This window comes from Macrobrachium nipponense, chromosome 32 (assembly GCF_015104395.2).
Source record: "Macrobrachium nipponense isolate FS-2020 chromosome 32, ASM1510439v2, whole genome shotgun sequence".
Lineage (NCBI taxonomy): Eukaryota > Metazoa > Arthropoda > Malacostraca > Decapoda > Palaemonidae > Macrobrachium > Macrobrachium nipponense.
The window spans coordinates 34,433,819-34,450,727 of record NC_061094.1 but is presented as its reverse complement, the minus strand read 5'-3'; the positions used below and the strand labels follow the sequence as shown (position 1 = coordinate 34,450,727).

The 16,909-nt window shown below is 44.2% G+C and overlaps 1 protein-coding gene across 1 annotated transcript in view; it reads left to right on the top strand.

Annotated features, from left to right (window-relative positions):
- Positions 1 to 2,577: 2,577 nt before the first annotated feature.
- LOC135207339 (eukaryotic translation initiation factor 3 subunit J-like) overlaps positions 2,578 to 16,909 on the top strand; it is a 190,284-nt gene continuing 175,952 nt past the window's right edge. The window contains exons 1-2 of the mRNA XM_064239050.1: positions 2,578 to 2,669; positions 2,783 to 2,869. Of these exons, the coding sequence (XP_064095120.1) occupies positions 2,616 to 2,669; positions 2,783 to 2,869 (141 nt within the window). The 5' untranslated portion in view covers positions 2,578 to 2,615. The remainder of the gene's footprint in view (positions 2,670 to 2,782; positions 2,870 to 16,909) is intronic.

Here is a 16,909-nt window from a genome sequence, read left to right as displayed (position 1 = left end):
CTAAAATGCGATCCTGCTTCGAGGGGCTATTTCACCGATGGATGAAGTTACGTTACATCGGGTTACGTGATGATGTACTACGTGATATATATCATGTGCTAAGCTGCTTTAACTGTCATGGATATGGTCATATTGAGAAGGATGTAATTAAATATAGGTAAACATGTACCAATCGAATGTTCTTTTACCTTTGTCATATATTAAATCTATGAGACGGAAATGAAGAGATACCGAACATAGAGCGAATTCCAAAATTTTCAAAGCTTTGCATATCGAGAGTAGCAGCAAATACCGATCACGGATATAAAAGTTTATGGCAAATAGAGTTGAGAAATGAGTGGTCTTTTGGTATTATTAATACTCTGCGTAGTTGCGGTAACTTTGAATCGACTCATATCTGAGTTTCTTATCTTATTAAAATTCCAGGTAAAAACAGTATTCTTTTTGATGAGCACTGGATTTGACAAGTCATATCGAATACCTACCTAAGCAGTAAGTTAAGCCCCGTACACACTATGCATCATGATGCTCGCAGTGTTAGATGGATGCATTGAAAAACGACTTTTTCAACATGAAGCCGCATCACCAATGTGTTGATGGGGGGGCAGAGCATTTCATTTCATTACTCAGCTCAGTGATGCACGAACATTCAGAGGGGGAGGATGTCCACTCACCACCACCCACCAAACCCTTGAGTGGACAAGGACTAACACTACATTTCATTGAATTACTGAAGGAACATCCATCTGTTTGGAACATCAAATGCAAGCATTACAAGATGAGAAATATCAGGAGTGCAAGCTTGGAAACCATAAAATCAGAGTTATTGAGTTTTATAAACTGTACATTGCGGAATGAAGACATTATTATAAAGCTGCACACCCTGAAGACACAATTCTACAGGGAAATGTCTGCAATCAAAGCATCACAGAAGTTTGGAGCTGGCACGGAAGATCTCTACACTCCGAAGTTATGGTGTCTTGATGAGCTGCGTTTCCTGTAATAAAACAAAAAAATATTTGTGTACTTAGTACCTATATTTGAACCTTACTTTCAAATAATCCTCCCCAAGGACATTATAGATGGCTTCATAGGTTTGGGCGGGGATGATTAGCCCGAGGCTCTGTTTTGAAATCCTGGTTGAATATTGGAGGCTTGCATACGATCCTCCAGCTGCAAGAACGAGCTCCTGGTGATATGCTGTCTCGAAAGCTGGTGTCTGCTTACAAATATATGGTTAATTTTTTTCCCAACAATTTATAAAATGCAAGGATTGGCATTCTTGTGTAATTTTCAAAGTGTTGGATTTTCGACTTGTAGCTCCAAAAATATTTTACTGAAGCTTCCCTTCAGAGGTCGCCGAGAAAGCCATTGCTTACACCACAATGTTCTACTTTTCTTCCTCAAAGTTTCTTTTTTGCAGCACACAGAGCAATTACACCCACAGTAGTCTCTCCTAGCAAAGTACATCATCGGCTGACATCCTGCCGTTGAAAGCTGAACTGCGAGAACAACGTGAGCATTGTTGCAGTACAGCTTGGCCCGCTATTATTTTTTTTTCAACACCATTACTGCACCACGTAGCTGATAAATGATGGCAAAGGTGTGACCATGCTTAAGATACAGAGCTTCATACTCGTGGAAGAGAATGATTGCCATACGGTGCCTTCGACGAAAGTACTGACTTGATAAAGAAACATACCAGGGTGCAACAAATCTACATAAGACATCCGTCATATTCCTAGTGTTGCTAAAAAAACTTCTGTGGAGGCAGGAAAAAGACAGTTGTATTGGACAGGTCCCTTACAGGCCTTACGAGCCACGGTAGATCTGACGTTCAAGAATGATTCAGGTATTTGGTGAAAAGTATTTGCCCCATATTACGCTCATCATAAAAGGAAATATCCTATGCTCATGGATGGTGCCTCAAAGATTTTATCAACGCTGTACGCTTTCCAAGCACTGGACGCCGAAAACTGTCTTTCTTTACCTGTCCAAGAACCGTGGAATTACAGGGACAGAAAAAGTACAGGTTTGCTTTCGCCGGAGAGCCAAAGTTCCTCCATTTATTGATAGTAATCAGTAATAATAATGGAAAAAGTAACGTGATGATAATAATACTCTTTTTGGCAGGCAATGTCTTAGTCAGGCTGGAGACACATAAAAATGTTTGTCGGCGAATAAAAATTTTTTATTATTTACAATTTTATGTTTATTACAATTTCGACCAACAAGAATTTTGGATAGTCAAAGTACGCTATGTTAGGGTCATTATTTTCAATTTTACTTTGTTATTATTCTAGAAAGCAGGTGGGTCATTTTTCGAAATAAGTCACTTGACAGGTTTTAATATACCCAGAAAAAAGAAGAGAAAAGTAATTGGCGGACTTTCACAATGTGTGTAGTACGTACGATAACTAAACTAAAAACAACCTGTCAAAATAAATTATACTTTATACTGAACATTTTTTGTCAGTACAATGTTGGTTTATGTTGGGTAAAAATGAGTTTAGTGACCTATTTATATACATTTTAATAGGGGATTTGATGTGTCCAGCCAAACATTGAATGATAGATATTTCGAAGTACGATAACTCTCCGTAGAAGCTCGTAGAATGACGCAAAGACTTCTGGAAATCATACCGTCAACATGTCGGACATCGAATGGGGTAATGGGGGATCCCACATGTTCTTACAATATTTGTCATTTTAAACGTGAAACATAATGTTTAGGGCTTGCTTTGCTTGAAAATAACTTGAATTCATTTGTTCGTCTCGGCAGATGTGGACGATTTCGAGCCGCCTCCGAATAAGGCTCCGGCATCGACAGACAAATGGGAGGGAGAAGATGAGGGAGGAGGAAATTAGGTAGGTCTGAAGTATGTTCATTGCTTACGGTATTCCTGTGGTGGTGTTTTCTTTCAGACTCTTAACACTGGGCGGCTGATGCTTTTGTTAATAAATGGGTTTTTTTTTTTTTTTTTTGGTCTTTGTGATTTTTTTTTTTTTTTTTTTTTTTTTTTTTTGCTTATTTTACCAAAGAGGCTATCCTGTGATGATTGGTGTCCTTTGTTAGCCTAACCCCAAGGGTTTGACTAAAGGGTAAACTATAAAATTGCGTAATTTCAAATCCCATGGTGGGGTGAATTTACGAGAAAGCATGGCCTCGTACCATGAGATGCAAGCAAGGGAACAGAAATTGATGGATTACCCAATACTACCTACTGTCGTGCTCCATGCGGAAATAGGCTAGCCAGGTAGACTAGGCTATCCCATTTCTAAGTAGATGTTAAATATGACAAGTGTATCTCGGAGAAGAGATATAAAGGAAAAGGTCCAGATGGGTTGATTTTCGGGGGTTAACAGGACATTGCTGAATCTAAGTACAGGTAGGCCGATGCCGTCAATCTGCATACTAGCCTACCTACACCCAAGATGAAAGTAAAAACAAAAGGTTAATAACAGAAAAAATGAACATACTATGTCATTATAAATAGTGGTAGATTTAAGCAAAATGTGGTAAGGTAGTAAATATTACGGTCGCCAACATATGGGAATCAGGCTGCGATAGTAATTTCAGTTTTACCAAGAATATAAAGCCATCAGAAGTGGGTAGTGCGTCAGTGCACCACATTCGGTGCAATGTAGGCATTACTTTAAGGTTCTTTGTAGTGTCCCTCAGGCCATAGCTGGGTAAATCTAAAGGAGAGCTCCGTCTCTTGTTTGCATTAGAATATATATTTTTTTCCCGATGTATTTTTTATTGATTATGCGTTAAACTGATCATTAATTATTGGTGGCATCAAGCAATTACACCCTTGTTCCCATCAACAATCTTGGGGAACCCCAGTGGGGAACCGGGGGGTTTTTCCCGGGTTTTTGGGTGGGGGGGGGGAGCAGGAGGGAAAAGTGATTTCCAGGGCACTAGCTAACCAAACAAACCACCTAACCTAACCTAGAGCGCCGTACCCCTACCTAGGCCTAGCGGGGGCCTCCTCGCCCCCCCTGCGACCCCCCCTTAAGGCCACTACCTTCCCTGCACACTTCATGACAATTCCGAAAATCTGAGCAGCGATTAGGCTAACTGAGAGACAATACTGCAGCATATTTCACACGATAATCAAAATATATACAGGAAATAGCTTACCTTACAGTGGAGGATAGACTTCAGCAGCAGCTTTCACAAAGGCGTGAAACCTTCGTAAGGGGTTCTTGAATGTGCAATTTGAAATATGCAACGGCTAAATATCCAACAAAATGTTTTTTACGGCGGCCATATTTTGGGACTAAATTCTTGACATCTCTCCACCGTCTCTCTATCGTATTGGTATGGGCACGAGTTTGTTGGATTCAACAAAAATTGGAACACTGTTTGATTGGGACCTGTTTAAACTGTTTGTAGCCCTGGTTTTTTCAAGGCAAGTCGTTATGCTTTCCCAGCAATCCGGGAAAAAATATTGTTGTTCCTGGTTCGATGTACTGTTTAATGACAGCAAGCAAAACCTCAGTGTTTCGTTGTTCAACAGGAACCATAAAGAACTCCCTAGTTTTCCTACAAATTCCCCCACAAATACCCACTGACCCTCTATAATTCTGCCCACATTATACTCCTCCTTCCCAAATTTTGATTCGTCATTTCCACTATTTTACCCTCCCCTCCAATTTTATGAGACCGCCTAAATACCCAATTTACTATTACTTCCCTACAAAATGAAGCCCAATCATTGATGGTGGGATCGCTGAGATGAAGCTCAAAATTAGCAAACTTATAAGAAAACCAATCTGATACGAAAATAAAGCAAAATGTTAGATTAGTTTCAATATCTACGTGAGACTTTGAGAACCATGTGTTTTTAAATATTGAGACAAAAAAATTACACTTTTTTTTCTCTTTTTTTTTTGACACTACATAGGTTTTATCACACCGAAAGGCTTTTTTGTTCAAGTCAAGACGGCACTTTTCTTACACGTCGGGCAAATGTGTTCACTCTTGATTAATCCGTGATTTTGGGCAAAAGTTACGAGCCTTTCTATTTGCCCATAATAATAGTTTGTGAAATCTCTATAATTCACGTAGCAATTTTCACACACTGTGGGGAACTTTCCTGGGCAACAAAATCGGAGCTTGTACACGGTCCTGCTAATTCGGCCATGGCGCTAGTGCAAGTAACGCTTAATTGGAGAAAATAGGTTTATTTGCTGAAAAAATTAACCACACTTGGTAACATTAAATATTGTCATTGGCTGAAAAACACTGAGCTTTCTTTTTTGTTCAGAGAAAACTGAAACGTGCTTATTTACGATTGGACATTGTCTATAATGATGTCACTTTTTGGGTGGAGTGTTTTTTCGTGACGTCATTCGGAAGGTGTGGTTTCCCCATGACAATTTGAGACTGCGCAGCACACAAATGAACGAACAGGAGCTCATTAACATAGGTGATACGAGAAAGACAACAACATGAAGGACTGTTTTTTTCTGTAGGTACAAATATTTAAGTTGTGTTTTCTACACCGATAGGACTTTCCGCCACTAATTTCCTTCTTCCTTAGAAACATAACTTGGTATCTTCTTTCAAGGTATAAACATAATTTCATTTATACAAAAAAATCGGCCGAGCGCTTTATTAAGATTAACCCATAGCTGCAACCATTTTCATGCCTTTTACTGTACCTCCATTCACTTCTCTTTCTTCCATCTTAGCCTATTGTCCACCCTCTCCTAACAATGGTTTCATGGTGCAACTGCAGTTTTCCTCCTGTAAACACCTTTCAAAAACCTTTTACTGTCAATTTACGTTTCAGCGCCTGAATGGCCTTAGTTGCTCCAGTGCTTGGCATAATGCCAAAAATATATAAATGAAAACAAAGATATAAAAAATGGTAGATCTAGGGTACTTATCCGCGGCAGCCTAGAATATGGCAATTGCAATTTTTCTATGCAGTTTTACCTACTGAACAAGAATTTTAAGTAGCTAATATTTATTCAGACGACTGTAATTAACCCCCAGTGGCCAGTACTAAGCACGGCAAAATCCATTGGAGCCCCCCACCCAATCCCTAGTGGAGTCGTATCCGCGGTTACGTTCTTTGCAGTCTGTGCGGACTGCTTCTGTAGAAATACCCAAAAAACATTGTATCTCCATAGTTTTGTTTTTTCTAATAGAACTCAGAATATCCTAGCCTTAGCTGACTACCTACAGGTTTGCATATGGTGTAGTGGTGCCAGGTTTCATTGTTGAGAATTCAACCTAGGCTCTATAGGCTACCTATAACGATTTAGTCACATTAATCACAAAAACCTAAAACTTTCTTAAGGTGTGACTTTGTCGATTGTGTGTTAGGGTAGCTATAACATTAATATAAGTGAAGTATAATATCCATATAATTTTGCGTTTTTATTGCATATCTAACCTTTATTATTGTTGACAAGAACTGGTTGTGGATATACCTACCTGCATAGTACTGACAGCGAAAGTGTTTAAGAGAAAACCCAAAGAACCCTGAACCCCATACACTTAACATGTTTAATTATATTTATGCTAATCCAGAAATGGTAATATAGTGAAAGATAGTTTGTTCATGAAACTTACCTGACAGAATATATATAGCTGTATTTTTCCGAAGTCCGACAGAATTAAAATTCGCGGCACACGCAGTGGGCGGCCAGGTGGTAGTACCCATTCCCGCCGTGGGAGGCGGATATCAGGAACTATTCCCATTTTTCTATTCATATTTTTTCTGTCGCCAGTCGGTAAACAACTGTTTACAGACCTCCGCCTAGGATTTTGAAAACTTCATTAGCCGCTTAAGTATCCTAATTGTTATTTCGATTATTAACTTGGATTTTGTGGCTAGGCATACGCTAGCGTAAATTTTTTCATTGCATTTGATGTCTGAAGCTAGTTAGCCTAGTTTCAGACTTTGTTGTCTGCATGGTAAGGTGAGGCTACCGAAATTCGGTAGACACTCGCTTAGTATAGATGACGTTTACATGTTTTCTTTGCATAAGTTCAATGTAATTAGTGTAAGGATGTGACTGATTACGGAAGAAGGAGGATTTCATGTACGCATTTTAGAGCGTGTTAGAATCAGGAGTTTTCCTCCACAGTAAACAGAAGTTAGAAATAATGAACCTTCTAACCTCCTGTAGATTTTATTTTGCCTAACCCTGTGGTATGGCTTACGGGCCTAGAAGAAGTGTCTGCTAGAGGATTACATCAAGTAATCTTAGACTAAAGTGCTCGCTCTCCATTCAGTGTTGTGAAGTGTAGTGTCCCTTGTGTTGTGGAGGGGGCGTCAGATCGGCCCCATAATGCCTCTATGGCCTGGACCTCTGTCGGAACTCCCAGGGACTTCCAGGGAGGAGGCAGGGCATGTTCGAAAGCCGCAAGAGGGGTTACGGCGGGGGCCTCCCCACCGATCTGGCGTCCCTTCGGCAGAACCTGTTGACGCTTCCCAGGCTGCTAAAGATCGTGCACTGCACGAATCTTGAAGGATTGCTTCTCGTCCTCCGAGGCGTCCTCCCCGCGCAAGGGTTGGAGCTCTCGGAAGGACTCGCGCCCTCTAAGAAGCTTTAGAGAAGAGGACGCTTCACGTCCTCTCTCTCGTTAGGGGGGGGGGGGGGGAACGTCAGATCGGCCCCATAACGCCTCTAGGCCTAGACCTCTGTCGGACTCCCAGGAAACAGGGAGAGGGCATGTCAAAAGCCGAAGGAGGGTTACGGGTTTTTCATGCTGTCTGGCTTCCTTTCGGCAGGTCCTGTTGTCGCTTCCCAGGCTGCCGAAGATCGAGCACGTGCACGAATCTTGAAGGATTGCTTCTCGTCCTCCGAGGCGTCCTCCCCACACAGGGGTTGGAGCTCTCGGAAGGACTCGCGCCCCCTAAAGAAGCTTTAGAGAAGAGGACGCTTACCGTTCCTCTCTCTCGTCACGAGAGGATGAAAGAGTAAAGAGACCACATTTTTCCCTTTTAGAAGATGCACTGGCCTTTTTCTAAGGACATTTAAGGAGGCTCATTCATCTTGCCAGAAGAGTGATTTGAGCCTCCTGCGAGAACGCTCATGTATATATCATTTATACATTATTAAGGAGGCTCATTCATCTTGCAGAAGAGTGATTTGAGCCTCCTGCGAGTGACCGCTCATGTATACATCATGTATACATTATTAAGGAGGCTCATTCATCTTGCCAGAAGAGTGATTTGAGCCTCCTGCGAGTGAACGCTCATATATCTGAACGCTCATGTATATATCATTTATACATTATTAAGGAGGTTCATTCATCTTGCCAGAAGAATGATTTGAGCCTCCTGCGAGTGAATGCTCATGAAGTTAGAGCTGTTTCAACCTCGCTAGCATTCCAAAAGAATATGGTAATCAAGGACATTCTTGATTCCACCTTTTCATACAATCAACTTACCTGTCAGATATATACATAGCTAAGACTCCGTCGTCCCCGACAGAAATTCAAATTCGCGCCACTCGCTACAGGTAGGTTCAGGTGATCTACCGGCCTGCCCTGGGCGGCAGGACTAGGAACCATTCCCGTTTTCTACTCATATATTTTCTGTCGCCGGTGGTATCAAACATCGTTGCTGCCTCCTCTTGACTGGAATTCGCTTTTCTAAGCAATTGATCATCTTTTGTGGACTTTTGGTGACGTACCTGGATCGTTGTTTTGGCATTCGCTACTGTGGACTGATTTGGACTTGCTTTTTGATTTTTCTTCAGAATGTCTGATTCAAGTGTTTGTGTGAGAATGTGTGTGAATGTAGGCTGCAAGGTGAGGATACCGAAAGCTTCGGTTGATCCTCACACTGTATGTCGCAAATGTAGGGGTTTTGATTGTCCATTCTAACACCTGTCATGAGTGTGAAAGATTGAATGTTGAGGAATGGAAGACTCTAACTTCTTACTTGAAGAAGTTAGAAAGGGATAGAGTCAGAAGGGCTGCATCTAAGATGGCGGGTAGTTGTACAAGGCCTATTGAGCCTTTGGATAATTCTAACTCTTCTCTTAATTATGATTCTGTATCAGGACCCTCACAGGGCCGTTCATTCAGATCAGCTTCGGAAATTGCTGAACTGAAGGCTACGCTTCACAGGATGAGATCCGAAATGGCTACCTTAAAAGGTAAGGATGGTGAAAGTGATTTTAGTGAAGTGAGTGTCCCCAGTGTTGTGGAGGGGGCGTCTGACCGTCTCTGCGACGCTCCCAGGCCTAGACCTCTTCCAAGCTCCCAAGCCCAGAGGAGAAGGAAAGTCGAAAGCCGTACGGAGGTTGTGGAGGAATTCCCCCCGGTCAGGCGTCCCTTCAGCAGGTGCTGTGTATAGACAGCCTGCCTCAGGACCGCTATCGAAAAAGCGTCCTCAGAGAGTGCTTCTCTTCGTCCGCTTCTCCCTCTCCTAAACGAGGGTGGAAGGATTCGGACTTGTCCAGGCCCCTGAAAAGGCACTGGAGAGATCCTGGTTTGGATTCAAGCCCAGAACGCTTTTCGGAAGAAGAACCTCTTTCTATCAAGAAGGCGAAGAGGGTTTCGCCGTCCCATGATGGGGGCAACACGCCTTCGAGGTCTACCTCTCCCGTTCAAGAAGACGCAGGAGAAGCGTCCAAAAGGATCATTTTGGCGGTACAGGAACAGCTTTCCCGCCCTATATGGAGTCCTTGCGAAGGATCCTCCTCGTAAGAAAGACGTCAGACTGCCGGTCAAGAAGACTCATCTTCCTTCTCCCACCAGGAGTGAGGCTCCTGTGAGACGTGAGTCTTTTGAGATCTCAGATAGAGACTCGTGGGAAGATCTGGATCCTCCAGACAAGCTCGTAGCAACAGCCAAGCGCGAGGCGTCCTACAGACGAGAAGCGTCCTCTAAGAGAGAGTCAGACAAGCAAGAAACGCATTACAGACGAGAGGATTCTCCCAGATGGGATACTGTCTGGCCAGAATCAGTAGCTTCAGCCGAGCGCGGAGTAACAAGCAGGCGGGAGCATTCATCCAAGCGTGAGGCTCAAGAAGAACATCTGTCACGCAAGGAGGGGACTTCAGGAAGACACGAGTCTTCAACAAGGCACGAGGTGTCAGTCAGGCGCGAGACTTTTCAGAGGCGCGAGGCACCAATCAGGCGCGAGGCGCCAGCCAAGCGCGAAGAGTCAGTCAGGCGCGAGACGCCAGCCAAGCGCGAGGATCTTGCCAGGCGCGAGGCGCCAGCCAAGCGCGAGGAGTCAGCCAGGCGCGAGACGCCAGCCAAGCGCGAGGCGCCAGCCAGGCGCGAGGCGCCAGCCAGGCGCGAGGCGCCAGCCAGGCGCGAGGCGCCAGCCAAGTACGAAGAGCCAGTCAAGCATAGGAGCTCTTTACACTCTCTTAGCCCCTCTCCTATTAGGAGTTTGTCCCCAGTAGAGAGAATTGTTGGACAAGAAGACCCGGAACGAGAAGTGGTCTCTCCTACTGATCCGATTATGGAAGAGGAATCAGAGGACGAGTCTCACAGTAAGGAAGGACTGTCGAACTACAAAGTCTTGACAGCTCTCCTTCTCCAGGAATACGGAGACGCATTGATCCCTGCCGCTCCTCCTTCGCCTCGTTCTCTGTTTTCATGCTCGAAGACTCCGAAATCGTCGGCTTTCGTGAAGATGAGGACCGACGATTTCTATGAAGAGAGCTCTGCAATCGCTGGATAACTGGATGCTTACTAAGAAGGAGCTAGTAAGGACAGTTTTTTGCATGCCTCCCCTAGATTTTTCTGACGGCCCAAGAGAGGGATTTGGTACCAGACTGGGGAGAATATGGGTCTCACTCTCCCTGCTTTCAGCTGAAGCTGACTTTTCCAGTCTGGTAGACCGCATCCAGGAGACATAGCCTTCACACGGCTAAGATTACTTGGGGCCTTTCAGAGTTGGATCATCTCCATCAAGGGGGACTTTTTCACATTCTAGAAGTCTTTAACTTCCTAGATGGTCCCTTGGGGTGATGTCCAAGAAGGCTCATGCCCCTGAAGGGGCTAGAACCGGATGTACTCTAGCAATTCTGTCATGTATTGACAAGGCGGTGCAAGACGGCTCAGGGGAAGTTTCTTCCTTGTTTGGAGCAGGTCTCTTGAAGAAGAGATCTGTGTTTAGCGCTTTCTTGACGAAAGCAGTATCACACTCACAAAGAGCAGCTTTGTTATTCGCCCCTAGATCTGATTTTCTGTTCCCGTCACAGTTGGTGAAGGATATTTCACGATCGCTGACGGAGAAAAGCGACTCAAGATCTTCTCCTGCAATCGTCCAGGAAGAAGAGAACCAGTAATGATGGGAGAAAAAGAAAAGTGACGTCTACTCCTGTTCGGCCCTTTCGAGGCGGCAAAACCCTCCAACTAGATTACCGCTAAAAGGAAAACGACCGAGAAGAGAGGACGAGCCTCGTTCCGCCCCTTTAAAAGGGGAAAGTGAAGTGGCGCTCCTCAAACACCAGTAGGTGCCAGGCTCCGTGGGATTTGCGGAAGCCTGGACTCGCATCGACACAGATCCTTGGTCGATGTCGGTTCTTCTTCAAAAGGGATATCTCATTCCTTTTCCTGGACAATCCTCCCCTGACGTCCAACTCCGAGGGAATTGTCCGCCAATTACAAGGACCCTGTGTTGAAAGATACTCTTCAACAAATGGTGGATCAGATGTGGGACAAGAGAGCTATAGAACTGGTACTGGATCAAAGCTCCCCGGGGTTTTACAATCGTCTTTTCTTGGTTGCGAAAGCCTCGGGGGGATGGAGACCAGTTCTGGACGTCAGCGCTCTGAACAAGTTTGTTCAAAAACAGAAGTTCTCCATGGAAACCTCTGCTTCAGTCCTGGCGGCTCTTCGCCAAGGGGATTGGATGGGTCTCTGGATCTCCAGACGCATATTTTTCACGTCCCGATCCATCCTTTCGTCGAAGAAGTACCTCGTTTCATGACGGGGGGAAGGATCTTCCAATTCAGAGCCTTGTGCTTCGGCCTGTCGACGGCGCCCTCAGGTTTTCACGAACCTTTTGAAAAATGTGGCGAGATGGCTTCATCTGAAAGGAATCAGTATATCTCTTTATCTAGACGACTGGCTTATCAGAGCAAAGTCAGAGGAACAGTGTTTGGAGGACCTGAATGTGACACTAAACCTTATAAAGAACTTTAGGATTACTCGTGAACCTCGAGAAGTCCCAACTGATCCCCAGCCAGAACTTGGTCTATCTGGGGATTCGGATGGATTATCGGGTTTTCGAGTAGTTCCTTCTCAAGAGAGACTAGCGAGAGGTTTCAGAAAAAGTCTCTCTCCTTCCTAAGGAAGGAACGGACTTTCGGCGAGGGAATGGTTGAGCCTGTTAGGGGACCATTTCCTCGCTCGAACAGTTCTTTCACCTAGGAAGACTTCATCTCCGTCCTCTTCAGTTCTTCCTCAGAAGTTCGTGGAACATGAAGACAGGACTACTCTCGGACTTGTTTCCCATTCCAGATCGGATAAAACGTCATCTAGAATGGTGGTACTCCCACTGAGGGAAAACCCAAAACAAAGGTACTTCCCTGGAAATACAGAGCCCAAAACCATTGTATTGTTTTCGGACGCGTCGGAAAAAGGTTGGGGAGCAACTTTGGGAAAGAGAGAAGTGTCAGGCACTTGGAATGCTCTTCAAGTGTCCTGGCACATAAACTGCAAAGAACTGCTAGCTGCTACCCCTAGGCTCTAAAGAGCTTCGAACCGTTAGTTTGCAACAAAATAGTTCAAGTAAATGCGGACAATACAACCGCTCTGGCATACATTCGGAAGCAAGGAGGTACTCACTCGTATGCCCTTTACGAACTCACGAGAGAACTTCTGTTGTGGACATCCCAGAGGAACATCTCTCTCTTGACGAGGTTCGTTCAGGGAGTAAGGAACGTACGAGCGACAGGCTGAGCAGGAGGAACCAGGTCCTTCATACCGAGTGGACCCTCCACTCAGAAGTTTGCCTCAAGCTCTGGTCTCTTTTGGGGAACTCCTCATGTCGACCTCTTTGCCACGTTCCTCTCGAGGAGACTGGAAGTCTTCTGTTCAGTGGTAGAAGATCCCAGAGCTCTAGCAGTAGACGCCTTCCTACTAGATTGGTCTCAGGTAGACGTTTACGCATTTCCCCCATTCAAGATTCTGGGGCAAGTACTCAGGAAGTTTGTGACTTCAAAGGGGACAAGAATGACCCTGATAGCCCCCGCCCCCTTTTGGCCAGCTCAAGAATGGTTTCCAGAGGTACTGGAGTGGATAGTAGACTTCCCCAGATCCCTTCCACAAAGGAGGGATCTTCTCAGACAACACACTTCGAGAGGTTTCATCAAAAAAAAACCTCCCCGCTCTCGCTCTGACTGCCTTTCGACTATCGAAAGACTTGTCAGAGCGAGAGGCTTTTCTAGTAAAGCAGCAAGCTCGATCGCTAGAGCCAGGAGAACTTCCACTATCCGGGTTTATCAATCCAAGTGGGAAGTTTTTTTAGAAGGTGGTGTAAGTCAAAGAAGTTTGTCCTCCTCCAGTACCTCTGTAGCAGAAATAGCTGATTTTCTGTTATTTCTGAGGGAAGAGTCGCACCTCTCCGTAGCCACGATAAAGGGCTATAGGAGTATGCTATCGGCCGTCTTTAGGAATAGAGGCCTAGATTTGGGAAACAATAAGGATCTGCATGATATGATTAGGTCATTTGAGACAAGAAGTCTAGAATGACTTCTCCCCCTAACTGGAATCTAGACGTAGTACTGAAGTTCTTGACTTCAGAGAGATTTGAACCCCTACATTTGGCCTCGTTTCGTGATATAACAAGAAAATTTATTCCTTTTGTCACTGGCGACGGCAAAAAGGGTTAGCGAACTGCACGCCTTAGTGACAAAGTCGGGTTCAATGTAGATTCAGCCATCTGTTCCTTCAAGGAATTATTCTTGGCGAAGAATGAAAATCCTTCGAACCCCTGGCCGAGAAACTTCGAAATAAAAGGATTATCGAGCCTCGTCGGCAGGGAACCGGAGAGGTCTCTTTGCCCGGTAAGGGCTTTAAAGTTTTTACTTAAAGAAGAAGGAACAGTTGGGAGGTTTCTAGACAAGGCCTGTGGTGCTCAGTGAAGGATCCATCAAGACCTATGTCTAAGAATGCATTAGCCTTTTTTGTCAGGAACGTAATTACGGACGCTCATAAGGCTTGCACGGACGATTCTTTAAAAACTTCTGAGAGTAAGAGCTCATGAAGTGAGAGCAGTGGCGACGTCTCTATCTTTTCAGAGAAATATGTCGCTGAAGAATTTCTTGGAAGCGACATATTGGAGATGTAATTCTGTGTTTGCGGCTCACTATTTGAAGGACGTGCGTGTGACCTATGAAAAATGTTTTTCATTAGGTCCTTTTGTGTCTGCGGGGGGCAACAATCCTGGGTACAGGAGTTTACAACAATCCTTAAGATTTTTTTTTTTTTTTTTACTACTTTAAGTCTAATAGATATGTTCTAGACTTTCTGCTGAACAAGTGCAGTTGCCGACAAGCGGCCATCACTTCAGTTTAGTAAGGAACTCTTGTGATATCTTATATTAGATAAAATTTTTTTTTGGAAATTATTGTGTGCATGTGCGTTGTGGTTGAGTTACGGTTGTTGCGAAGAGTTGGGATAATCTGAGCAATTTTTAATACTAACATGGTGGTTAGGATCAGGTGGTCGGGATTGGTTTGTATGCTCCTTAATAAGGTGTGTTGTCATGTAAGTGGATCAGCACCCATGACAAAGTCCTTTCAGGCTCTGCCGAGTAAGTGGATAGACCCCCTTCGGCAGACCCACAAGAATTCTTTGCATAGATCACATATCTCGCTTTAAAAGTTTCTTGAGGTGATGCAGACTACGGGGAAAAAACAAAACCCACAGGGGGAAAAAAAAGTCTACCACCTATCAGGTAGGAACCAAGGTTTTATTTTATACCTACACCAGATGTGTTTTACCTGTCTATTCTAGTAGTAGCTGTCTCTTACCCTCCACCGAAGGGTGCCAATCAGCTATGTATATATCTGACAGGTAAGTTGATTGTATGAAAATGATATTGTTAATAATACAATAAAGTTGCATACATACTTACCTGGCAGATATATACGATTAGGGCCCCACCCCCCAGCCTCCCGCAAGGAGACAGGTGGAAGAGGAAAATAATATGAGTAGAAAACGGGAATGGTTTCCTAGTCCTGCCGCCCAGGGCAGGCCGGTAGATCACCTGACCTAACCTGTAGCGAGTGGCGCGAAATTTGAATTTCTGTCGGGGACGACGGAGTCTTAGCTATGTATATATCTGCCAGGTAAGTATGTATGAAACGTTTATTGTATTATAAAACAATATCATTTTGGAGGAGCAACTCAGTATTCGTCCCCTCTCCTCATTGCGCTCCGTATACGTTAGGTAACGTTTTCGCTTTACTTCGATAAAGCAAGCTGATAAGTTTGACGGCCGGCAAGCTGCTTTTGCACAGTCAAAACAACTTATGTCTCTGGTCGACAAGCACCTTGCGGAAGACGAAAGCCATACGTCTTCCTTTAGTGTTCACACACTTCAGGAGCAGCGTGCGGCTCTCCATGGAGACTCGCATGAGGACGTCCACCTTAAAAAATATTCAATGTCATACGCAAAACGCGGTTCGTCATAACATTGAGATGTTGGCAAGGTCGCTCGCCAGGACGCCTCTTGGCGGGCCTTGCATGCATCAAGGCGCTCAACGAGTTCCTCTCTGAAACGTCGTTAGAAGACTTGGTGTTCTCTGCTCAGACACGCTCGTAGCTAAGCAGGGACGTTTTTTTGAGGACGCTCGGCAGGACGCTTTCCAGGACGCTAAGCAGGACGCTTTTGAGGACGCTCGGCAGGGACGCTTTTCAGGACGCTCAGCAGACGCTTTTGAGGACGCTCAGCAGGACGCTTTTTGTGGACATTCGCCAGGACGCTTCGGTGGAAGCTCGGCAGGACGCTTTGCGAGGAGAAAAGGCTTGTTGAAGGCGTCTTATTTGCTGTTGAAGACATTTCTTTACAGAAATTTTTAAAAGGATTCGGAGTTAGCGGAGAGACATACCCGAATTTTTTCTTCTATCCCTCTTTCCTCTTCATCGATTTCTTTGAGAATCGGGAAGATTATATACTCGAATTCCTGGGTGACTTTCGGTCATGTTAAAGGGTTTTCCCCTATTAGCAAAGTGCTAATAGTTTTGTCAAGTCAGGACGTTTTCCCCATTGTCATTTAAGTGGGGGACCCCTCATAAATGGGGTAGTTCTCATTGACATAGATTTTAACGTTTTTATCGTTTAAGCGGATAAACTCATTAACAAATTTCGGAAGAGCTCTCATTCATTTTCAGAGGCTCATCCGGGGTTAAGAGAAAGACTTGTAGACTTTCCAGAAAGTCTTTTGTCCAATATCATAAGAACATTGAACGGTCTTTTTCGATCCACGGTTCTCTCTTGATGATCTTTTAAAAGTCTCGTTCATTAGAACGTGGACAGTCGTTTTCCTTTCTTTCTCTCTTCCTCGTCCAGGAAAGATGTAGTAGAGAATTCGATGTTTCAAATTGACTACAGAATACTTACGTAGTTTATCTGTGCGTCATTTTGCTAACGCATGGGTCGAGTCATATACGCATATCGTATTTACCTCTGCGGATAGAAGCCGAAAGAACTGTTGTTCTAATGTATTTATTTGACACTCCCTTCAACCTTCCAAGAGTTTTCGGAGGAAGAACAACTCTTCAGGTATTGTTACGACAACACCAACTCAGCTTCTGTATTTAGCGAATTCTGTTTCGTTTAAATAGGCCTGCTTGAGAGTTTCCTTTTGCTCGATATCATACCTATTCATTCGTAAAGGGAGTAGCTGGCAACTCAGGCAGTTAGTATTCTGTTCACCATTGAAGCTTTCCTTCGAGGAAGAC